This window comes from Hyla sarda, chromosome 1 (assembly GCF_029499605.1).
Source record: "Hyla sarda isolate aHylSar1 chromosome 1, aHylSar1.hap1, whole genome shotgun sequence".
In the NCBI taxonomy this organism is placed as follows: domain Eukaryota; kingdom Metazoa; phylum Chordata; class Amphibia; order Anura; family Hylidae; genus Hyla; species Hyla sarda.
The window spans coordinates 6,182,890-6,207,967 of record NC_079189.1 but is presented as its reverse complement, the minus strand read 5'-3'; the positions used below and the strand labels follow the sequence as shown (position 1 = coordinate 6,207,967).

The window sequence follows — 25,078 nt, the reverse complement described above, 5'->3', positions numbered from 1 at the left end:
ACGTTCACTGCATGCTACAAGGATACCAGAGTGAGGCCTCTACAAGGCCAAGCCACAGTCTGTTACGTCACCTCCATCGTGCACTGCATGGTCTCCTCCATGCTATAAGGCTGGATCATCTAGAAAAGTATCATGGTGAGAACAGGATGGACCTTCAGAAAGAGAACCCTGGGCATCACTACCTCCACCTGACCAATATAGGTCCCAGCAGTGTGCCAATTGCTTGCCCTGTCCATCAGAGAGTCTACAAAACATCACATTACACGTTCTCTTGGCTGTAAGGCTGAATTGAAAATATGTAAACATTGCACCAATCTTTTACGTCACATGGAAAAAATGAGAACCCAATACTGAGTATGGGACCTGCAACTTTCTGAATGACCCCGCCACAGAATACTGATAGGCTACAACTGTTGGGTGGATGGGGGCTACAAGTAGAAGTAACTTGTAGAAGTCCACTTCACGTCACTTAACTCTGATCATCACATTATAATAGGCTGTCGCACAACATTAGGGTATGGGCGAAATAAAGCAGCTCCAAACCAGACACCATAGAGTTTACCACTCCTTACGGTGGTTGTCACAGCACGGTCGTCATGTGTGGCCAATTATAGCAGACACTGTACTACTAATCTTCAATGGTCCACCTCGTTCAGAGCTTTGCGATAACCTTGTGGAAAAAAAAAAAGGGGGGGGGGGTCATCTTAGTGGGGTTGGTGCCCGCAAAGCTTGAAATGTAAGACCAGGAAACAACAGTTAATACTGAAAACGACATCGCGGGTTATAAAAGGCCACTTATACCGCCAAGCAAGAAATCACACTTACCTAAGCGCCAACCACCATCACAGCAAAACCTCCCATAATGCCATGAGGCACACTTTAATATACACGTAATACGAAAAAAGACTAGTGAAACGTAACAAAACCCTAAAGTGCATGCACATGCGTGTAACACCGCTACATACATGCTGTTACGCATGTAATGGAGGGAAATGTTCTGACCAGGCAAAAGACATATACGAGTAACAAAACAGGAAACTCCATCATGTAACAGACGTCATGACATCTAACAAGGGGTGCGGGAGACTGCTTGGAAGCATGTAGAGAAATCTGTCATGGGCACCAAGTTTACTTCAGCCTGCTCTACACACCCCACTATAGCATAGTCCCAAGTATGGCTGCTCACCTCTGTATAATACTACAGAGTATCCATGCCCCTATCGATCACAGCAAATACTGACTTATAGAGCAACAACACTAAGTATCGCTCCTGGCCACTGCAGTTAACCCAACAAACCCAACAATGATGCCAGTAATCACACAAAGGAAAATTATCTAGAATTTTTGGCTAGATGGTCAGTGGTGTCTCCCAGTCTGGAAAATCCCAAGTGGTTATTGTCGGCATCGGCTTGTGTGGTCCGTGTAGTGCAATAGTAGTAGTTAAAAAAAAAAAGGGAGGCGGCTCCTCAGATGCCGAGTACTACACGAGCTGGAGATTATCAGGAACAGGCTCATTTTCTTCCCTGTGAAAGGCACAAGAGCCACTGGCCTCAGGACACAGACGATGAGGAGGACGATGGCCGCCAGAAGCACCACTTGCTCTTGATGTGCTGCTTACGGATCAGCTCCTCTTCGCGTTCACGCTCCTTCTTGCAGCGCAAGTAGCGGTCTTCCTCCTTCAGGTACCACACAGGGGGCCAACGGCAGCGCTCAAAGTGGCTCTTGTTATCTGAGGACATAAGATAACAAGATAAGAGATAACTTGTAGTAGAAAACCTTCTACTAAGCCTACACTGCCATGTTTTCTCAGTGCTCTACAGGCAGAGCAGCATAAAGTCACCTGGTGACATGTACTTCATCTCCCTGGGAAACTTTCGGCACACAGCATTGTAGTTGGTGCATATGTAATGGAGGCACCAGTCAGTCAGCTGCTTGGCATTGTGGAACTAGGGGGGGGAAAAAGATTTATAAATCAGGATATGTTGTTAACATCAGTCAACCAATCATCCAAATGCAGGTCTTCATATACCCTCCTTCCCCGCCCTCCTCGGAGGCCTACCTAGGAGCAGCCCCTCCTCCGGGCAAGAAGCCCATCTAGGAGCAGCTCCTCCTGCCGAGAGGCCCATCTAGGAGCAGCTCCTCCTGAAGAGAGGCCTAGCATCACCACCCACTCCTCTGAGATGGCTCACCTGTGCTATGTCCAGATACAGTAGGACTTGGCCATCTATATCTGCTCCCTGCACATAGGATGCCAGGAGCTCATCCACGGCGTGTTGTTCTACAAAAGGAAAATAGACACATTACATATAATATTGTCTCTGCATGTTAGAGCCCTTGACCCCTGGGACATTACTATGGCGTTAAAAATGGAATCCCATAACAACATTAGGACCAGTGTCCGGGTGGGGAAAAAAAAGGCATGCACGTATATGTGCTGCCTGGAAGTTTAGAGCAGGCGCTGGAGTTTGTATTGATCCTGATCTCACATTCAGGAGGTCACATTGATAATCTATAGAGGACGGGCGCACAGCGTGTCCCTCACGCATCATCTAGTCTATGGAGAGCAGGGACACAACATTAAGAGGACATCTGTCTTTTGCATCATGTTGTGAGATCTCAGGTGACCTCGATAACTGTATGTGGTTGACCCAGTGTATTTATAGTATGTGAACCCCCCTCCCTGTTTAACGAACTCCAGAGCTACTCACCAGTCAGAGCCTGCAGGTATGGAAGACACAGCCGGTTACTCAGGATGAGGAGCTCCATACAGTCCAGCTCAGGTCTTGGTGAGAAGTGACCCAGATACAGATATTCCAGGACTGCCCGCAGGCAGGAAGATGATGTGCCAGGTAGAGAGACCTGTGAGGAGGACAAGGAATGTCCATGAAGGTTTCATGGTGGACACTGCTCTGCAAGTTAGACCCAACCATCAGACTCATAAATGCTATAGTGAAAATTATACTGCATCTCCAACAATACAATGAAAATTCGGCTAGGCCGTGAGGGTTGCATCAGTTTGCACAACCCCAACCGTCTCCACACTTCAACTCTGGATATGACAGGAGTATAAAACATGTAGTACTCAAGATCAGGACAAGATACACAAGCATTAAAGTAGTGTTATATGCAGAGATTATCTGTATAGCAAGTGGTGAGCAAAGCTGCACTTGGGTCAAGTTTTTTGGCTATTCGAGCAGTAGTTCACATCACCAGATTCCCCCTTCCACACACTGTGACTGCAAGGATTTCATATATACATACACATCCTCCTGGATAACATGCACGCAAAACAGGTGATATTACCCCTCGGGTGAAGCTCTCCCGGAACGAGCCCCGGAACATGGCCACCATCCAGTCACAGTTTGCAATCAGAAGCGGCTTGTGGGCAGGCACGGGGCTGTCATCCACTGTAAACACCACATCTGATGGGGAGGACAGATTCACGTTTAGTGGAGGGATAGGCAAACCAGGCGAGACTACAAGAAACCTGGAATTATACCCCACCCTAGGTCTACACCCGTACAACTTCACCTAGAAGACACTCGTCAGTCCTTGTTGGAGGCGATTATAATGACAGCGTGAAGGCCTTCCCCTATAGAGCAGTCTATGTAGCAAAAGGACATTCACCTCTCCAGGACTCATCCAACCATTACCTACCACATAGGTAATAGTTGGACCCCTAACCTGCTCCCATTCAGGAGCACCATGGCTTCCTCTACCAGTGCAGTCCACCTTCAGAAGACTCCTGGGGTCAGCTTGTTCCCTCTTAACCACAACTCACCGAGCAGGCTGAATACTGGACAAAGGTCAGAATGAGGACAGCATCTTATAGTTAAAAGTTTTCGAAATATCAACAAAGAATGTCCTACCCTGCGCTCGTGAGACCCATAAAAGGGCAAAACTGTAATACCCTGACCATAACTACGGAGGTGTAAAGAAGGAGTTCAGATGTGTCCTTCCGTGTCGAGATGATGAAAAAATAAAATAAAAATCACAAACATTATCATCAAGGAATCTATAGCCACGAGAGAAATAAAAAAAAACTAAATAAAAAATAAGAACGTACATCCTCTTTCGGAATTCTGTGGTTTTACACATCAGGACATGAAAAAGTCTGTCTTAAAATAGGACTTCAGATAAACAACACCACATGACACTATCATTGTTTATTTAAGAAAAACTAGGCCAGAGGGTAAGAGCAGTGTGTGAGAACTTAAGTGCACCCTTACTGCTTCCTTAGGAATTGAGAGGGTAAGTAGCAGCTAGGGATGTTCAAATACCATATTTTTAAAGACCGAGTACCAATACTTTATGTATTTGCCGATACTTTTTTTTTTAATGTCACGTGACAGGTTTATTTTTAAAGTTTTTTTATGGGAAAAAGTTCTCTTTTTTTTTTTATATATAAAAAAAAAAAAAAAAAAAAAAAAAAAAAGTCCTTCCCATATTAAAAACTTAAAAAAAAAACATTTTATTTAAACATTGACTCCCAACAGAGCACTGCGTACTGTCTGTCACCCAGCTTTCCCAGTCTCCTGACATATAGGGGGAGATTTATCAAAACCTGTGCAGAGGAAAAGTTGTAACCAATCAGATTGCTTCTTTCATTTTTCATAGGCCTTCCTAAAAATAAGAGAAGTGATCTGATTGGTTGGTATGGGCAACTGGGCAAGTTTTGATATATATTTTGATATATCTCCCCCATAGTCTCTACAGGAGACTGGGATAGCTGGGTGACAAGTATGTGTTTAGTATGTGAGGGGTGGGACAGGGAGATTAACTGCCTATCCCTAGGATAGGGGATAAATATGCTGATCGGTGAGAGTGGGACCGCTGGAACCCACCTCCTGCAACCTTTGTCCTCTGCTCTGGTGCAGGTGGAGTGTAGTCACGGCACCTGCACCAGGGCAGAGGTCAGGTGCCACTCCTGACGCAGCCTAAACCTGCGGCCTACACTGGGAGCACACTCTGGCCGTAAGAGGTCCCGCACTCACTGCAATAAATCTGTAGCTTCAACTGCTCATATCAGCCGGGCAGAGCATCTGGGAGACCCCAGACTTCACGGAGCGCTCTGAGTGGGCAGCTCAGACAGCCATCTGAACTGGCCACTGTTTAATCCGCACAGAGTACGGCAGGCCTACCTCCGTGATAGCTTTTGGCGGGGGTCCATCCGGGGTTAGGATGCTCTTACTTCTGTGCGGCTATTGATGCAGCTTTGAAGCCAAAATCAGGTGTGGATCACAATGAATTCATAATCTTAAGAACAGGTTTTTTTTTTTGGTATTTTTTTAAATCCATGCTACGGATGCACCCATGGCAGTCACAAGAGTAAGTTCCTTGATGCGGCTGGGTAGCTCTGCGCTACAAGGGAGCATGCTCTTGTGACTGCTGTCGGTGAATCTGCAGGGTGAAGTACCCTCCTTGTGACCCTACCCTTAGGGACCAGATGATTTTTTTGTAAAACAGTAGAATCCAAAGAGGGTGCACTTTCTTTTTCTCATGACCTGACCCTATATGCTACATGTTTATGGGTGACCTATTACCAATGAGATCCTTAAAAGCTCCATACCAGAGAAAAGACCTCGGCTTAGACACTCCCGAATCCGGTTAGCTCTTCTCACGTGGAAGGCTTTAGTGATCTCCTGGTTCATGAAGCCTTCTTTGTTCAGCAGGTTGGACACCATCATACGCAGGTCGAAGACCTCCAAGGCCTCCGCTATGGTGGCAATCTGCATGAGTTCGGCCCGGCTCTGGTTTAGGTGTCCAGTATATAGGTACTCCAGCACTGCCCTTAGCGGCTGCTCCTGTATTAGCGCATCCATCTTGACGACCATCATTGATCTTTTGCGCTGTGTTAGTGGATCATCTACAGTGTCTATCTTTACGCTGACAAAGCCTCTACCCCAATCTGATAACTTCCTGCCACAACCAATAGGAGCATTCCCCCCGATGTTCACATCACCAACATCACATTCCAAATCAGAAGTCCTAAGAATAAGTGGCTGTCCATTTAAGGCCTCGTGCTTCCCATCTACGACAAGGTTACTGGTCCTCAGAGGTTCAGTCAACTCAGGACTCCACTGTGTCGGTTTCTCATCATTCACCTCTGCAGGCAACAACTCCATTGTGAAGAGGTCATAAAATTTGGAACAGGCAGTGGCCAAATAGACTTTATGAGCAAAGATCTTCTGTCCATTCAACAGCTGAAACACCACGTCAGCACACAGGGGGGTGGAGAACAAGGCAGCAGGGCCCTGGCCGTTGCATGGTGGAGGATCTGGGAAGTGTATGATGGGTGGAGGTGGCTTTGGAGGTAGGAATGGGGCTTGGAGCAAAGGACGTTGAACTTTCTTTAAGTGAGACTTCCAAAACTGCAAATGTCTTCTGGAAATGAGGGCTGCCCGGATGGCATTGTCGAAGACGTCCTTCACCCCGAACTGCGCCACCACACTGGTCTCATAATATGGGATTCCTAGTTCCTTGGCCACTTCATGCCCAGCCTCTGGAGACAGGATGTCTGTAGGCTTTATAGGTCTAAGACAAAAAATATAGTTAACTAAGCAATAAAACCCATAGGCTCAATATTTTACAGAAGGCAGACTCACTTGGCCAGGGGGCGGCGGGCACGGTTCACAGCATCCAGGTCAGCATATCGCAGGTCCAGCTGACACCCCACCAGCACCACCGGAGTCCGGGGGCAGAAGTGTTTAATCTCTGGCATCCACATGCTCTTGACATGACGCAGAGAATAAGGGTTGGCCAAAGAGAAGCAAAGCACCACCACGTCAGACCTGCGGAGGACAACAACCAAACCATCAGGCGAAGTTATGATAGCTGGGGCAAAGTGTGCATACAAAGCCCAACACCTTCAAGTCTCTATCTACTCCCAACCCTCCCCATTCACATGTCTAAATGTGCCTTTTTGTCACCACGTATCCCCCCAGTCCACATCTATCTTTCTCTTTTCACTCCCGACAATTTTTTTCCTCCATGAATCCATGTGGATCCTCCATATATTCACTCATAAGTACCTTTTCCGTATATCATCTCTGTATATACACACAACCAGCATGGAACATTACAGTCATTGTCTTGTTACACAGTAGAACATGTAAAAGGTGGGGGGAGTAAATAGTTTTCATATCCAGCAGAATCTCAGCTCACATATATAAACACAGGGGGCATGTGGATACAGGAGAACATTCCAGAGATATCAGCGGCCGTCATACACAGTCCTGTCCTGTGACAACCTCCCGGTCACACACAGGGGTTACGAGACGTCACATGGGTGTGCGCTACAGTCTACGGGACAGGAGGGAAAGGTGACCTCTGTGTGATGAGAACCTCAGAGTGCACAGACGCAGCTAACTGACCAACATCCAAAGAAGACACCCCCCCTATAGTCACACCAGTACTGAAACCAAATGGAACGGTCATTCAAAAATACCAACATCATGTAACATCTAACTAGGCAAGTTCAGAACACTCAAACATCTCTTTTGTATTTATCCCTCTGCCCTTCTGAGCTCACCTTAACCGTGCCCTCCTGCATCTCCCTTGCCCACCTTAACCGTGCCCTCCTGCATCTCCCTTGCCCACCTTAACCGTGGCCCTCCTGCATCTCCCTTGCCCACCTTAACCGTGCCCTCCTGCATCTCCCTTGCCCACCTTAACCGTGCCCTCCTGCATCTCCCTTGCCCACCTTAACCGTGCCCTCCTGCATCTCCCTTGCCCACCTTAACCGTGCCCTCCTGCATCTCCCTTGCCCACCTTAACCGTGCCCTCCTGCATCTCCCTTGCCCACCTTAACCGTGCCCTCCTGCATCTCCCTTGCACACCTTAACCGTGCCCTCCTGCATCTCCCTTGCCCACCTTAACCGTGCCCTCCTGCATCTCCCTTGCCCACCTTAACCGTGCCCTCCTGCATCTCCCTTGTCCACCATACCGTGCTCTCCTGCATCTCCCTTGCCCACCATAAAGTATTCTCCTGCATTTCCCTTGCCCACCAGACCATCTTCTCCTGCATCCCCCTTACCCACCAGACCACACATGCCTCTTTTATGCATTTTAACCCCAATTTAGGAGACTAGCCCCATAGAGATGTCTTACCTCCCATAAGCAAATCGACGGTCCTTGTGATGGTCTCCAAATGTGTCCCACAGGCGCAAGGAGACGCTGACCTCGTCCACAACATCACGGGAACGCTCTAGGACCTGTAGGGAACAGAACAGGATGATCCCTAATGTAAAGCCTTCAAATGATCCACCCCTAATGCCCCTTCATTCACTCGCTGTCATCTACCTCTTGGCACACTCTGTACTGGTCAATGGCCCACACCGTGGGGACATGGGTGGCGAGGAGCTGGTACTGGGTGAGTGTTGCATTGCAGGCTCTGGCACAGATCAGTCTTGTCTTTCCAACAGCGTTGTCTCCCACTACAACACATTTGATGGTTTCCACATTGGGACGCTCATAGTCCAGGTCAGTATCCATTAAGATAGGTCTGTGAAGAAATGAGGGATTACTGATATACCCAGAAGGGTGAGGAGAACTGGGAGGACCACAGCCTACAAGTGCTCAGGAGAGAGAACTGGGAGAACACGCACAGCCCTATATCACATCACAGAGACACTGTACGAGTCTATGATACTTCAGGGGTTCCAGAAGGTGGACAGGAGGGGTAGGTGGCCAGATGCCCTCAGGTTGGACAAGGGGCAGGAGGGATGGATTATGTCCGAGACATTAGGTTGATCTGAGTTCCTACAGGAAATCAAGAGTATTGATGGGGAAGCCAGTATCCAGACCCTCTCAAGCGTGTGTGGAGGGGGAACAGATAGCTGGACCATCTGAGGCTCGTCAGGAGAGCAGACATTGGGACCCTCTTAGGCTTGAACAGACAGCCAAACCCCTTCAAGCTTGCACAAAAGGGAGCAGAGGACCAGACCCTCTCAGGCTCGCACAAAGGGAAGCAGGTAGCTTGACCCTATTGGGCCTACATAGTGGGGAGCAGTTCAGCAGATCCTTTTGGGCTTGAATAAAAGGAGAGAAGAAGGGAAGACTCTCTTGGGCCAGCACCAATGGGAGAAGACCTTCCTGGGTCGGCACTGAGGGGAGCAGATGGCCAGACCTTCTTGGATTGGCATGGAGGGGGAGCAGACCGGTGAACCCTCTCGAGCTTTGGACAGAGGGGATAAGGAGGGCCGACCCTCACAGACTGACATGGAGGAGAGCAGATGGTTGAACCCTCTAAGGTTTGCATGGAGGGGAGTAGCTGACCAGACCTTACACAGTTTGATGAATCTGGGCCAATGTACAGGAGCCGGGGGAGGAGACACACCTGCGCCGGTGTCTCTCCTCCCCCAGCTCCCGTACATTGGCCCAGATTCATCAAACTGCGTAAGAGGAAAAAAACTATTCTCGGCGGCGCGCGTCTGTCTAAATGATGCGCGCCGCCGAGAATTAAAAGCGGCAGCATCTGTGATATAGTAGTCTATTCCTACCGCTTCTTGTACTGTGCAGATCCGGTACCTTTATGATCGCACATACATAGATTATGTCCATTATGTTTATTGTATCGTTGTTCTCTTTTAATATGCCGCACATTCATTCCCTCATTCATACCCCATGTATTATATTTAAGGCAATATAGAAAATGAACCAGCTCACCGCCTGTATACATCACTGGATAGGAAGGAATTTCAGATAGTGAAGGAAGCACGGAATACAGGTCCAAGCCGCAAATCCTGGAGTGAACAGTATCCAAAAAAAGCAAAAAGTGCAAAAGAAATTTGCAAAAATTCCAGCTCCCAAAAATCATAAATCCAAAATGTATTAAATCATAATAGTGAAAGAATAAACGCAAGCAGAAACTCCGACGAGTTTCGAACTGTGCGGTTTTTAGTCATGTGCCATGACTAAGAACCGCACGGTTCGAAACGCGTCAGTGTTTCTGCTTGCTTTTATCCTTTGACTTTTTTGGGTATCATTTTAATATAATTTAATAAATTTTCGATTTATGATTTTTGAGAGCTGGAATTTTTGTAAAATTTCTTTTGCACTTTTAGCTTTTTTGGATTATATTAAAGGGGTACTACCCTGCTCTTATTAATTTGCTTTAATGGTTGTGTGTATTGTAGCTGTCTTACCGTTCCTTTTTGTCACCTTTTTGTGTTTTTGTTATTTTTTTAACCTCAGTTGATTCAGCGTTCGTCTTTTGGTTTCCTTTACCTTCCTTCCTGTTTGTGGGCTAGGTGAAACTACATTTCCCATCCTTCCCGTTCATTGTTTTACTTTTTTTCTTTCTTTTTGTGTCCTTCCTTTTTTCCTCTTTGGCCTTTCCTACTCCCTTTTGGGTCCACCCCTGGCTTGCCCTCCTTCATTACTTATTCCACCACCTGTGTCTTTTTCCCCCCCCCCCATCCCCGTTGCTGTCTTGTTCTTATTGGCTCGTAACGCGCGATCCTCCTTTAGCCACCATGGAACAGCTTTATGCACCTGCGCTGCGCGCGATGCGTAATTGGTGCAGCACAAAATTCAAAACACAGCCTGGTAGCATCATTTGATTGCGGAAAACGAGGCTAAAAAGTCACATGACTTTCGCAAAACGAGGCTGTAAAGTCATGTGATCCTGTCCGCGGGCAGAGACGGAGGATCACAGAACGAAAGTATGAATAATAAAAAAGTAGGCAGCGGGAGGCGGAACAGAGTAGGCAGGCTCAAATCACAGAACCCATCCCCATGATGACGAAACGATCACTGAAACTCCGCAAGGTAAAAAAAAAAAATTATAATAATAAAATAAAAGGGGGGGGGGGGGGTCGACATGAGCAGGAAATAGCTAAAACTACCAGACTTCCTCCAAACAACAAAAGTCAGACAAAACTAACTATACACACATTTATAAAAAAATAAAAATCCAGCTAATCCAGAAGCGCATGGACCCTGCTAACATCACTAGTATCTTATGACATTGGCGCATGCGCTGTGCTCTCTGCGCCGCTCAGATCTCCGGCAGCATCAGCGCCGCTGAATCCTCCACTCGCTCTGAATGTAGCGGACGCGTGCGCATTACACAGATGCTGCCGCTCTGAATTATGGGCGGCGCGCATCATCTAGCCAGACACCGGTGCCCAACTGCGCAGTCGCCGGTGTCTCTCCTCCCCCAGCTCCCGTACGTTATCTCTATCTCCCGCCACATTAATATCACAGGTGATTATGTATTATATGCCTCCTATTGTGTGTTATTAATATCATTTTAAATATCATTGCATTTTATGTTTAAGAGCAATGTATTGTTTCATTTTGGACACGCCCAGGGGGCGGAGCTACCCCTCTTAGCGCCATTTTAGTCCGTTTAAAGTCTCCAACACTGTATACAGGCCTTCTATGCCTATACATCAGATGAAGAGGCTCTAACGCCAGACAATCTTAGACTGGCAGAGAGTACCATGGGGGGAGGGGGGACATATATAACAGGATCTTAGCTATGAGGAGCGATTAAAGGAGTTACAATTGTTTAGTCTTGAGAAGAGATGTTTAAGGGGGGATATGATAAACGTATATAAGTATATTAATGGCCCATACAAAAAATATGGAGAAAAACTGTTCCAGGTTAAACCCCCCCAAAGGACGAGGGGGCACTCCCTCCATCTGGAGAAGAAAAGGTTTAGTCTCAAGGGGCGACACGCCTTCTTTACCGTGAGGACTGTGAACTTATGGAACAGTCTACCTCAGGAACTGGTCACAGCAGGAACAATTAACAGCTTTAAAACAGGATTAGATACATTCCTGGAACAAAATAACATTAAAGCTTATGCAGAATTATAAAACTACATCCCTTCCCCTTATCCCCTTACACCCTGCACTTCAATTCCCTGGTTGGACTTGATGGACGTCTGTCTTTTTTCAACCATACTAACTATGTAACTATATGGGTCATGTCTGGCTCCTCCCCTCGGGGGCCCCTTCTAGCCATGTACTATGGGGGGACACATATATAACAGGATGTATACGGGTTATGTCTGACTCCTCCCCCTGGGGGCCCCTCTATCCCTGTACTATTTGGGGGGGGGGGGGGGGGACATATATAACAGGATGTAAACAGGAAATGTCTGTCTCCTCCCCTCAGGGGCCCCTCTATCCATGTACTATGGGGGGGGGTCCATATATATCAGCATGTATACAGGTATTGTCTGTCTCCTCCCCCTGGGGCCCCCTCTATCCCTGTACTATGGGGGGAGTGGGGGGGGGGGATGGGACATATATAACAGGATGTATACGGGTCATGTCTGTCTCCTCCCCCTGGGGGCCCCTCTAGCCATTAACTATGGGGGCGGGGACATATAACAGGATGTATACGGGTCATGTCTGGCTCCTCCCCCTGGGGCCCCCTCTAGCCATGTACTATGGGGGGGGACGGACATATATAACAGGATGTATACAGGTCATGTCTGGCTCCTCCCCCTGGGGGCCCCTCTATCCATGTACTATGGGGACGGACGGACATATATAACAGGATGTATACAGGTCATGCCTGGCTCCTCCCCCTGGGGGCCCCTCTAGCCATGTACTATGGGGGGGGGACGGACATATATAACAGGATGTATACAGGTCATGTCTGGCTCCTCCCCCTAGGGGCCCCTCTAGCCATGTACTATGGGGGGGGGGGGGGGGACGACATATAACAGGTCATGTCTGGCTCCTCCCCTCGGGGGCCCCCTCTATCCATGCACTATGGGGGGGGGACGGACATATATAACAGGATGTATACAGGTCATGTCTGACTCCTCCCCTCGGGGGCCCCTCTATCCCTGTACTATGGGGGGGGGGGGGGTGTCCATATATATCAGGATGTATACGGGTCATGTCTGGCTCCTCCCCTCGGGGGCCCCTCTATCCATGCACTATGGGGACGGGGGGACATATATAACAAGATGTATACAGGTCATGTCTGGCTCCTCCCCCTAGGGGCCCCTCTAGCCATGTACTATGGGGGGGGGGGGGGGGGACGACATATAACAGGTCATGTCTGGCTCCTCCCCTCGGGGGCCCCCTCTATCCATGCACTATGGGGGGGGGACGGACATATATAACAGGATGTATACAGGTCATGTCTGACTCCTCCCCTCGGGGGCCCCTCTATCCCTGTACTATGGGGGGGGGGGGGGTGTCCATATATATCAGGATGTATACGGGTCATGTCTGACTCCTCCCCTCGGGGGCCCCTCTATCCCTGTACTATGGGGGGGGGGGGGTGTCCATATATATCAGGATGTATACGGGTCATGTCTGGCTCCTCCCCTCGGGGGCCCCTCTATCCCTGTACTATGGGGGGGGGGGGGTGTCCATATATATCAGGATGTATACGGGTCATGTCTGGCTCCTCCCCTCGGGGGCCCCTCTATCCATGCACTATGGGGACGGGGGGACATATATAACAAGATGTATACAGGTCATGTCTGGCTCCTCCCCTCGGGGGCCCCTTTACTATTGGGGGATATATATATATATATATATAACAGGATGTATAGTGGTCGTGTCTGGCTCCTCCCACCGGGGGCCCCTCTCGCCTATAGCGGTCATTCTCTCGCCTGTGCTGGTGCAGCGTCCTCCCACCGGGGCCCCTCTCGTCTCTTCCGCCGCCCTCCGGACCGTCCTCTCGCTCTCATCATCCCCGGACTCCGGGCTGTGTGTGTAGCATCCAGCTGCTGCAGCCCCGCTACCATCAGGGGCCAGCCAATCACTGCGGCGCTTAGGCCCAGAACACGCCCTCAGCCAATCACAGGACGACCAGCTGACTACCGCCCCGCCCTCTAACTGCGGACACACCTTTTTACCAATAACTAAGCATGAAACAAGAAGAAGAGCACCGCCCCCTGCATGACGGCGGCCAATCACCTGGCAGGATAAGTTTGACAGGTCGCCCGGGAGTTCTCAGGCCACGCCTCTCCTGCCACACAACCTCTTGCTTATAAACAAAAGAAACGCCTGGTCCCGCCCACCTGAGGTCCGATACGTCATAAACCACGCCCCACTCATGTGACTGCTCCGCTTAAAGGGACCGGTACCGCCCAGGCACACGTGGCTTCTCTTTTACTGGTGAGTGTTATCGGAGGAGACCATGACCATCTAGTAGAGCAACCCCCCTCCGCCTTACACTACAACTCCCAGCATGCCAGGTAGTGTTACTAAAGCTGGGGAACATTGTGCTGGGGATTGTGGGTAGTAGAAAAAGGAGATATTTTCAGTTGTTGCTATTGGCAACACCTGGAAAACTTTTCATTCTGACTGACTGAACAGACAACAGCAGAGAGGACGGGGGAGATTTATCAAAACCTGTGTAGAGGAAGAATGGCGCAGTTGCCCATAGCAACCAATCATATACTTCATTTTTCAGATGCCTTTTTAAAAATTGCAGCCAAAATCTGATTGGTTGCTATGGGCAACTGCTCCACTATTTTTCTACACAGGTTTTGATAAATCTACCTGCATGAGTGACAGATCTATATTCCATCAATGGTGCCCAGAGCAGATCCTAAAAGAGACCGACCATGAATGACAGATCTACATCCCACCAATGGAGCCCAGACCAAATTCTAAAAGAGATCGACCATAAATGACAGGTCTACATCCCACCAATGGAGCCCAGACCAGATCCTAAAAGAGATCGACCATAAATGACAGATCTACATCCCACCAATGGAGCCCAGACCAGATCCTAAAAGAGATCGACCATAAATGACAGATCTACATCCCATTAGTGGAGCCCAGACCAGATACCAGCAGAGACCGATCATAAATGACAGATCTACAACCCACCAATGGAGCCCAAACCAGATCCCAGCAGAGACCGACCATGAATGACAGATCTACATCCCACTAATGGAGCCCAGACCAGATCCCAGCAGAGACCGACCATGAATGACAGATCTACATCCCACTAATGGAGCCCAGACCAGATCCCAGCAGAGACCAACCATGAATGACAGATCTACATCTCACCAATGGAGCCCAGACCAGATCCCAGCAGAGACCAACCATAAATGACAGATCTATATCCTACTAATGGAGCCCAGACCAGATCCTAAAAGAGACCGAACATAAATGACAGATCTACATCCCACCAATGGAGCCCAGACCAGACCCCAGCAGAGACCGACCATAAATGACAGATCTACATCCCACCAATGGAGCCCAGACCAGATCCTAAAAGAGACTGACCATAAATGACAGATCTACCTCCCACCAATGGAGTCCAGACCAGATCCTAAAAGAGACCAACCATGAATGACAGATCTACATCCCACCAATGGAGCCCAGACTAAATCCCAACAGAGACCGACCATAAATTACAGATCTACATTCCATCAGTGGAGTCCAGACCAGATCCCTGCAGAGACTGACCATGAGTGACAGATCTACATCCCATTAGTGGAGCCCAGACCAGATACCAGCAGAGACCAACCAGATCTATATCTCACCAATGCAGCTCAGGAGAGACCGACCATAAATGACAGATCTACATTCCATCAATGGAGCCCAGACCAGATCCCATGAGTGACCAACCTTTTATGATAGATCTACACCCCATGAGTGGAGCCCAAACCAGATCCCAGCAGAGCCTGACCATAAGTGACAGATCTACATCCCATCAATGGAGCCCAGGAGAGACTGACTATAAGTGACAGATCTACATGATATCAAGGGAGCCCGGATGAGATCACAGTCCATATAATTCTGTGACCACCTCTAGTGTTCGCGTGTGATCAGTAGTAAATGGATGGACCCTCACCTGTCCATTCACTAACCCTCTATACTTTCTGGGCACTGCTGGTTCCCCTCTCCAAATGACTGTACCCCCTGCCCCCTATATCTTATCATCCCTGGGGCCTTTTACCCCTGTGTGCCTTCTAGATCCCTCTGTTTTCTTCAGCTACTTCAGTCCTCTTATTCAGTCCTATACCCCTCTGTACCCTCCAGACACCTCCAGATCTCCTTTTCTTGAACCCATTAAATGGAGTCTTTAGTACTGCTTAAGTGGAGAACAGAACACCAGGATGAGGTTAAGGGATCTCTATAAAGAGTGGATCTCCTATACTAGATCAAGGAATATCACACCTGGAACATTGAGGTCAAGGAAAGGAGATCTAAATGAGATCTTCGCCACTGGATCAGAAGAGGCAGAGCCCCAGGAGTGGATTGAGAAATCTCTGTCCCTAAGGAGTAGATCACTTGCATTGGATCTGAGAAGAGATCTTGGACCAGAAGATTCCACACAGACTATAAATGTAGATGGGGAGATCAGACTGTCCTCAGGGTAGAGTCCACCCTCGTAGAAGATGTCCTTGGATGTTGTCCTGTAGATGGGGATTACCTTGCAGGGTTCAGGACCTCAGGGTAGACGTAGGCTCGTGATGTTCAGCTCTGCTGCATCCACCATTTATAGGGATCGGCTGATTTCTGGGCTCACGTTGTGTTTCTCTGTCCTGGGTCCAGGCGTTAATCCACGTACACAAGGGAAGTGTGCACTCAGCACAGGCCGGGGGGCACAACTGAGTGCAGGAGAAGACATGTATACAATATAGTGAACACTCTACAGCTCTGCTAGATCAGCACCTACTATTATTTACCCGGGCAAATTGCTCATTCTCTTAACCCTTTCTGAACCAGACTTTCGAGGGATTCAATAAATAAGAGGAAAAATCTATTGACAACTCCTATATGAGTGAGGCTGTGCATAGAGTATACAAGAATGTCTATAGAATGGGACTATATATCAGGTAGAGTATATGATGACTATATACCAGGTAGATTATCGGATGTCTATAGAATAAGACTATACACCATGTAGATTTTAGGTTGTCTATAGAATAAGACTATATCTTAGGTAGAGTATAGGATGTCTATAGAATAAGACTATATCTTAGGTAGAGTATAGGACGTCTATAGAATAAGACTATATCTTAGGTAGAGTATAGGATGTCTATAGAATAAGACTATATATTAGGTAGAGTATAGGATGTCTATAGAATAAGACTAAATATCAGGTAGAGTATAGGATGTCTATAGAATAAGACTATATATCAGGTAGAGTATAGGATGCCTATAGAATAAGACTATATATCAGGTAGATTATAGGATGTCTATAGAATAAGACTATATATCAGGTAGAGTATAGGATGTCTATAGAATAAGACTATATATCAGGTAGAGTATAGGATGTCTATAGAATAAGACTATATATCAGGTAGAGTATAGGAGGTCTATAGAATAAGACTATATATCAGGTAGAGTATAGGATGTCTATAGAATAAGACTATATATCAGGTAGAGTATAGGATGTCTATAGAATAAGACTATATATCAGGTAGAGTATAGGATGTCTATAGAATAAGACTATATATCAGGTAGAGTATAGGATGTTTATAGAATAAGACTATATATCAGGTAGAGTATACAATGTCTATAGAATAAGACTATATATCAGGTATGTTATGGTCACGGTAGGTGGTGGATCCTCTGGGCCTGTGTGGATGATGACGTGAGTTGCGCCAGGGAGCGGAGTCTAAGGTGCCGCTGGTTTTCACTAGAGCCCGCCGCAAAGTGGGATGGTCTTGCTGCAGCAGGCGGCACCCAGGTCGCTACCCCTGACACAACTCGTCCACACAAGTAGCTGGGAGGTGGTGTGGCATAGGAGACTGGCAGGATGTGGCAAGATGGCAGTAGGTCAGGGCAGGAACACAGGTGCAGGGTAGGAAGGTAGCTAGGAACAGATACACAGCAACTCAGACACAGGACTTTCACAATGGCAATAGACAACCAAAGATCCGGCAGGGAAACAAGGGAGGAGCTGATATTTAACCCCTTAACGACAATGGACGTAAATGTACGTCATGGTGACGTGGTACTTAACGCACCATGACGTACATTTACGCGCCGACATGATCGCGAGCACCAGAGTGGTGCTCGCGTCATGCCCGGCAGGTCCCGGCTGCTATCAGCAGCCAGGGACCCGCCGGTAATGGCGGACATGCGCGATTGCGCGGATGTCCGCCATTAACCCCTCTAATGCCGTGATCAATACAGATCACGGCATCTGCGGCATTGCGGTACTTTGAACGGATTGCGGTACTTTTTGTCACATTTTATTCCGAAAAAGATCATTGCGCAAAAAATGAGCCCTCATATCGCCCCATATACGGAAAAATGAGAAAGTTATAGGTAGTCAAAATAGGGCAATTTCAAACATACACATTTTGTTAAAATGGTTTGAAATTTTTTTTTTAAGCGGTACAATTATAGAAAAGAATCTAATCATGGGTATCATTTTAATTGTATTGACCCACAGAATAAAGAAAACATGTCATTTTTACCGGAAAGTGTACAGCGTGAAAACAAAACCTTCCAAAATTTGCTAAATTGCGGTTTTCTTTTAAATTTTCCCACATAAATAATATTAGTTTGATTCCGCCGTACATTTTATGGTAAAATAAGTATTGTAATTACAAAGTAAAATTGGTGACGCAACAAACAAGCCCTCATATGGGTCTGTGGATGGAAATATAAGAGAGTTATGATTTTTAGAAGGCGAGGAGGAAAAAACGAAAATGCAAAAATAAAATTGGTCTGGTCCTTAAGGCCAAAATGGGCCTTGTACTTAAGGGGTTAAGGACAGGAGACAGGTGCAAACACTTTGATTAATTGAGCACTGGCCCTTTAAGAATAAGAGCTCCTGCGTGCATGCGCACCCTTGGAGGCGTGGCACGCGCACTGGGGCTGCGAGGACAGGGAGGTGAGTGACGGGCTGGGATTCGCATGGGGGCGCGTCCTGGGATGCGAATCCCAGCCCAGCCGGCAGTGGGGACATGACAGAGCGCTCACGGCCAGCGTGTCTGGCCGGAGCGCGGATGTTACAGTACCCCCCCCCCCTTTGGTCTCCCCCTCGTCTTTGGAACTCAAAGTGTTCCCCACAACTAGAGACCAAGGGGTTTCTGGAATGGGCAAAGGCTGTAAGGAACTTGCAGGCTTTTGTCATGGGGTCTTCTGTCTACTAAGGTGTCCCACTGGCAAGGAAGAATGTCCCCAATTCAAGACTTTACGTCTGAGTTTAACAGGCCGGGAAGGTATCGCAGGAGGAACAAGACAGTGATCATGGCAAAATTGTCCCCAAATAATTTCGCCAGTTTTCCAGTCAGGATGTAGAGAATGACGTTAAAACCTAGGAAGACCAAGAAGAAGCTCTGAATTGTGTTCTATGTGGTAGCACATAGAACACAATTTTTTCCTTATGCATATCCCCTACTTGCATGACGAGGGGTTCCGTGCGAAATTGCACCTTACAATTCAGATTTTGTCCATTAACAGAAGAGATGTAGAAGGGCTTGGCAAGACGGGACACTGGAAGATGGTGTTTATGGACCTAAGAGGCACCAATGAAGTTAACTGCAGAACCAGAGTCCAAAAGAGCAGAAGCGATAAAAGATGACTTGGCAGAGGAAAATACTTGAACAGCGGTGGTCAAGCAAGGAGAGGTAATATTAACATCTAAGGAAGCCACTCCTACTTGTCCAAGTTGAGAGTGTTCACCCGAACTCGGAGGACGTATAGAACAGTCTTTGAGAAAGTGCTCTGGACTGGCACAATATAGGAACAAATTCTCATTGCATCGATGGTATTTTTCCTGCTGCGTTAAGTGAAAACGGTCCACTTCCATAGCCTCTTTGGCTGGAGGCAAAGTAGACAGTAGAGGTGGATGTTGGAACACAGGTGCCAGACGAGGTAATTTCCGTGTTAAGCCGTGACGGTGGGAAGATCAAAGACATCTGGCAAAGGCACCCCAGCGGGATCCATGGCCGGATCTTACTGTTATGGTCACGGCAGGAAACAGGAGGAGCTGATATTTAAGGACAGGAGACAGGTGCAGACACTTGGATTAATTGAGCACTGTCCCTTTAAGAATGAGAGCTCTGGCGCACGCGTGCCCTAGGAGGCGGGGGCATGCGCACTGGGGCTGCGAGGACGACGAGGTGAGTGATGGGCTGGGATTCGCATGCGGGCGAGTCCTGCGATTCGAATCCCAGCCCCACCGGCAGCGGTGACATGACAGAGCACGCACGGCCAGCGTGTCTGGCCAGAGCACAGATGTTACAAGGTAGATTATAGGATGTCTATAGAATATATAGTCTTATTCTATAGACATCCTATACTCTACCTGATATATAGTCTTATTCTATAGACATCCTATACTCTACCTGATATATAGTCTTATTCTATAGACATCCTATACTCTACCTGATATATAGTCTTATTCTATAGACATCCTATACTCATTCTATAGACATCCTATACTCTACCTGATATATAGTCTTATTTTATAGACATCCTATACTCTACCTGATATATAGTCTTATTCTATAGACATCCTATACTCTACCTGATATATAGTCTTATTTTATAGACATCCTATACTCTACCTGATATATAGTCTTATTTTATAGACATCCTATACTCTACCTGATAGTCTTATTCTATAGACATCCTATACTCTACCTGATATATAGTCTTATTCTATAGACATCCTATAATCTACCTGATATATAGCCTTATTCTATAGACATCCTATAATCTACCTGATATATAGCCTTATTCTATAGACATCCTATAATCTACCTGATATATAGTCTTATTCTATAGACATCTTATACTCTAGCTGATATATAGTCTTATTCTGTATAAATCCTATAATCTACCTGATATATAGTCTTATTCTATAGACATCCTATAATCTACCTGATATATAGCCTTATTCTATAGACATCTTATACTCTAGCGGATATATAGTCTTATTCTATAGACATCCTATACTCTACCTGATATATAGTCTTATTCTATAGACATCTTATACTCTACCTGATATATAGCCTTATTCTATAGACATCTTATACTCTAGCTGATATATAGTCTTATTCTGTATAAATCCTATAATCTACCTGATATATAGTCTTATTCTATAGACATCCTATACTCTACCTGATATATAGCCTTATTCTATAGACATCTTATACTCTAGCTGATATATAGTCTTATTCTGTATAAATCCTATAATCTACTTGATATTTAGTTTTATTCTATAGGGATAGTTTGGTGACACACTCCTTGCTATACTGCCAACTGCATGCATTGTGTTGCGCGTCGACAATGCACAAAGTAGTACCAGTATCAGCAATAGAAAAGCTGCTACCATCCTGTGCCAGTTAACCCCCCCCCCTTATCACATCCTGTGCCATTATATTCCTCCTTCTCTGATGCTCCCTTTGCCATTATATTCCCTCCCCCTCCCCCCCGTGCCATTATATTAAATTCCCCCTGTGCCATTCTATTTCACCCCTCCCATTATCGGATGTCTATAGAATAAGACTATATATCAGGTAGAGTATAGGATGTCTATAAAATAAGACTATATATCAGGTAGAGTATAGGATGTCTATAGAATAAGACTATATATCAGGTAGAGTATAGGATGTCTATAAAATAAGACTATATATCAGGTAGAGTATAGGATTTCTATAGAATAAGACTATATATCAGGTAGATTATAGGATGTCTATAGAATAAGACTATATATCAGGTAGAGTATAGGATGTCTATAAAATAAGACTATATATCAGGTAGAGTATAGGATGTCTATAGAATAAGACTATATATCAGGTAGAGTATAGGATTTCTATAGAATAAGACTATATATCAGGTAGAGTATAGGAGGTCTATAGAATAAGACTATATATCAGGTAGAGTATAAGAGGTCTATAGAATAAGACTATATATCAGGTAGAGTATAGGATGTCTATAGAATACGACTATATATCAGGTCTATAGAATAAGATTATATATCAGGTAGAGTATAAGATGTCTATAGAATAAGACTATATATCAGGTAGAGTATAGGATGTCTATAGAATAAGACTATATATCAGGTAGAGTATAGGATGTCTATAGAATACGACTATATATCAGGTCTATAGAATAAGATTATATATCAGGTAGAGTATAAGATGTCTATAGAATAAGATTATATATCAGGTAGAGTATAGGATGTCTATAGAATAAGACTATATATCAGGTAGAGTATAGGATGTCTATAGAATACGACTATATATCAGGTCTATAGAATAAGACATCTGAAGCAGTATCTTATAAGGAGTGGTCCAAGTTACCTGAAGACAAGTGCAGAAGTCTCATGGAGAGTTACAGAACTCGCTGGATTGCAGTGACTGCCCCAAAATGTTATGCAACAACATATTACATTCAGGGACCATTATTTCTGTCCAGGACCGGTTTATTAAAGATTCAGTTGAACCCAGTTGAACCACAATTCAGAAGCAATGTCTGATGTTCATCAGGTTATTTTCAGTAATTTTTTTTATTCATTTTTACTTTTGTCAGTTTTGAGGTTATTTTAGGAACATGTGGTTTTTCTCTATTTCCGCTGGTTTGCAGGACGTGCAGTGAAACCTCATTGAGATGACCACAAAAATTCACACAAAAAGGCTCCTATATGTAAGTTGTCCTCGAAAAGAAATAATCTGGAGAAAAGTGATTACTGAAGTACAGCACATGTGTATTTTGTATTCATAAATTACTGGGTCCCTGAATTATAGTAGGCTGCCCCCAACCCCCATCTGAATCATAGTAAGGTGCCCCCACCCCCCATCTGAATCATAGTAAGGTGCCCCCCCCCCATCTGAATCGTAGTAAACTGCCCCCATCTTAATCATAGTAAGATGCCCCCATCTATATCATAGTAAGCTGCCCCAACTGAGTCATAGTAAGCTGCCCCCATCTGAATCCTAGTAAGCTGCCCCCATCTGAATCCTAGTAAGCTGCCCCCATCTGAATCCTAGTAAGCTGCCCCCATCTGAATCCTAGTAAGCTGCCCCCATCTGAATCCTAGTAAGCTGCCCCCATCTGAATCCTAGTAAGCTGCCCCCATCTGAATCCTAGTAAGCTGCCCCCATCTGAATCCTAGTAAGCTGCCCCCATCTGAATCCTAGTAAGCTGCCCCCATCTGAATCCTAGTAAGCTGCCCCCATCTGAATCATAGTAAGCTGCCACCATCTGAATCATAGTAAGCTGCCCCCATCTGAATCCTAGTAAGCTGCCCCCATCTGAATCCTAGTAAGCTGCCCCCATCTGAATCATAGTAAGCTGCCCCCATCTGAATCCTAGTAAGCTGCCCCCATCTGAATCCTAGTAAGCTGCCCCCATCTGAATCCTAGTAAACTGCCCCCATCTGAATCCTAGTAAGCTGCCCCCATCTGAATCCTAGTAAACTGCCCCCATCTGAATCCTAGTAAACTGCCCCCATCTGAATCGTAGTAAGCTGCCCCCATCTGAATCGTAGTAAGCTGCCCCCATCTGAATCATAGTAAACTGCCCCCATCTGAATTATAGTAAACTGCCCCATCTATATCATAGTAAGCTGCCCCCATCTATATCATAGTAAGCTGCCCCCATCTGAATCCTAGTAAGCTGCCCCCATCTGAATCCTAGTAAGCTGCCCCCATCTGAATCCTAGTAAGCTGCCCCCATCTGAATCCTAGTAAGCTGCCCCCATCTGAATCCTAGTAAGCTACCCCCATCTGAATCATAGCCCCAGCCTGGCTCTTTCCTAGTCCCCAGCCTGACTCCCCATCTCATTCCTACTCCCCAGCCTTCTCTCAGACTCTTTAGGGTGAGTTGTAGGATCCATATAGCCTGATCTTCCCTATGTTATAGGTTGTTTGTGGATTTGTGTTCTCTGCGGAGCAGTTTATAGGATTTATGTGGATTATTTTCTTTAGCCGACCAATTTACGATGTGTTCGGTGTAAACTAAGACTGATTTTTCTTTCTTTTGAAAGAGGAAAGATTTGATCTGATTCTTGGATTATCTCCGGCCTTGGGTTATTAGACCAAATTAGTTCTCAGGGACCTTGGACCTGGTTTTTTACTTTTTTACTGTGTTATTAACTTCTAATTATTCGGATAATTCTGTATTATTCAGGATCTGGGTTTTAGGATTACAGCTGTGAATAACGGGACTTGTCCCAAGGCTGAGACGCTGCAGGTTCACCACATCTTAAAGGGACCATAGAACTAAAGGCCACCACCTTATGATCTACATGTAGCACCTATAATATCTAACCTGAAGAAGAACTTTCTTTGAGGACCTTTAGGTCTTTCTGAAGAGAAGTATCGGTACTAAAGCTGATGTGTATGGGTACAGAAGAAGTAGGATACCTGCTGGTCATAAAAATCCACCGGTATGAGGGGTGCACCATGATTTATTGATATTGTACAGCACAACCAGTATAATCAAATACTTGCAAATGTATGTAGTCATGTAGCATTGTATCTCCTTGTTCCCTAAACCTTTTTATGAAGACTTTACAGCAGCTGCCTGACGGTAGTATTCATTCATGTATGTTACATCTAGGTTAGCATACAGGAGCATAAGGGGATTGAATACAGATACATTTTAATGCCAGATTATTTTAATGCCATTAACAGATATTTAAAGCAACAGTACGCAGGTAGTCCCCCCATTATGTAGGTATGCCCAACGGCAGGTAGTCCCCCATTATATAGGTATGTCCCATAGAAGGCAAGTAGCCTCCCCATTATGTAGGTATTTTCCACAGTAGGCAGGTAGTCCCCCCCCCCCCCCATTATGTAGGTATGTCCCACAGTATTCAGGCATTCCCCCCCATTATGTAGGTATGTTCCACAGTAGGCAGGTAGTCCCCCCATTATATAGGTATGTCCCACAGAAGGCAGGTGGCCCCCCCCCATTATGTAGGTATGTTAAACAGAAGGCAGGTAGTCCCCCCCCCCCATTATGTAGGTATGTCCAACAGAAGGCAGGTAGTTTCCCCCCCCCAATATGTAGATATGTTTCACAGTAGGCAGGCAGTCCCCCAATTATGTAGGTATGTCCCATAGAAGGCAAGTAGCCTCCCCATTATGTAGGTATGTCCTACAGCAGACAGGTAGTCTTTCCCCCCCCCCCCCATTATTTAGGTATGTCCCACAGGAGGCAGGCA

General features: G+C 46.2%; 1 protein-coding gene and 1 long non-coding RNA gene across 5 annotated transcripts; one reads left to right on the top strand and one right to left on the bottom strand.

Moving 5' to 3' along the window:
• Positions 1–1,550: 1,550 nt before the first annotated feature.
• On the bottom strand, positions 1,551–13,980 carry LOC130292598 (rho-related BTB domain-containing protein 2-like). Of its 3 annotated transcripts, none has more exons than XM_056541582.1 (10): positions 13,897–13,980; positions 8,302–8,503; positions 8,110–8,213; positions 6,606–6,791; positions 5,570–6,534; positions 3,304–3,422; positions 2,709–2,859; positions 2,190–2,278; positions 1,841–1,946; positions 1,551–1,729 (listed from the first exon to the last, which is right to left on the bottom strand). In XM_056541582.1, the coding sequence occupies exons 2-10, from the start codon at positions 8,491–8,493 to the stop codon at positions 1,551–1,553; spliced, it is 2,091 nt and encodes a 696-aa protein (XP_056397557.1). In that variant the 5' UTR covers positions 8,494–8,503; positions 13,897–13,980. The 3 variants fall into 3 exon arrangements, with proteins under 3 accessions (XP_056397557.1, XP_056397565.1, XP_056397549.1); XM_056541590.1 differs by having other exon boundaries at positions 13,828–13,953; XM_056541574.1 differs by lacking the exon at positions 13,897–13,980 and adding an exon at positions 13,590–13,784.
• On the top strand, positions 13,964–24,478 carry LOC130292960 (uncharacterized). Of its 2 annotated transcripts, none has more exons than XR_008848161.1 (3): positions 13,964–14,097; positions 22,495–22,554; positions 24,040–24,478. It is a non-coding gene; the product is annotated as an uncharacterized LOC130292960 (long non-coding RNA). The 2 variants fall into 2 exon arrangements; XR_008848159.1 differs by lacking the exon at positions 13,964–14,097 and adding an exon at positions 14,472–16,778.
• Positions 24,479–25,078: the final 600 nt, after the last annotated feature.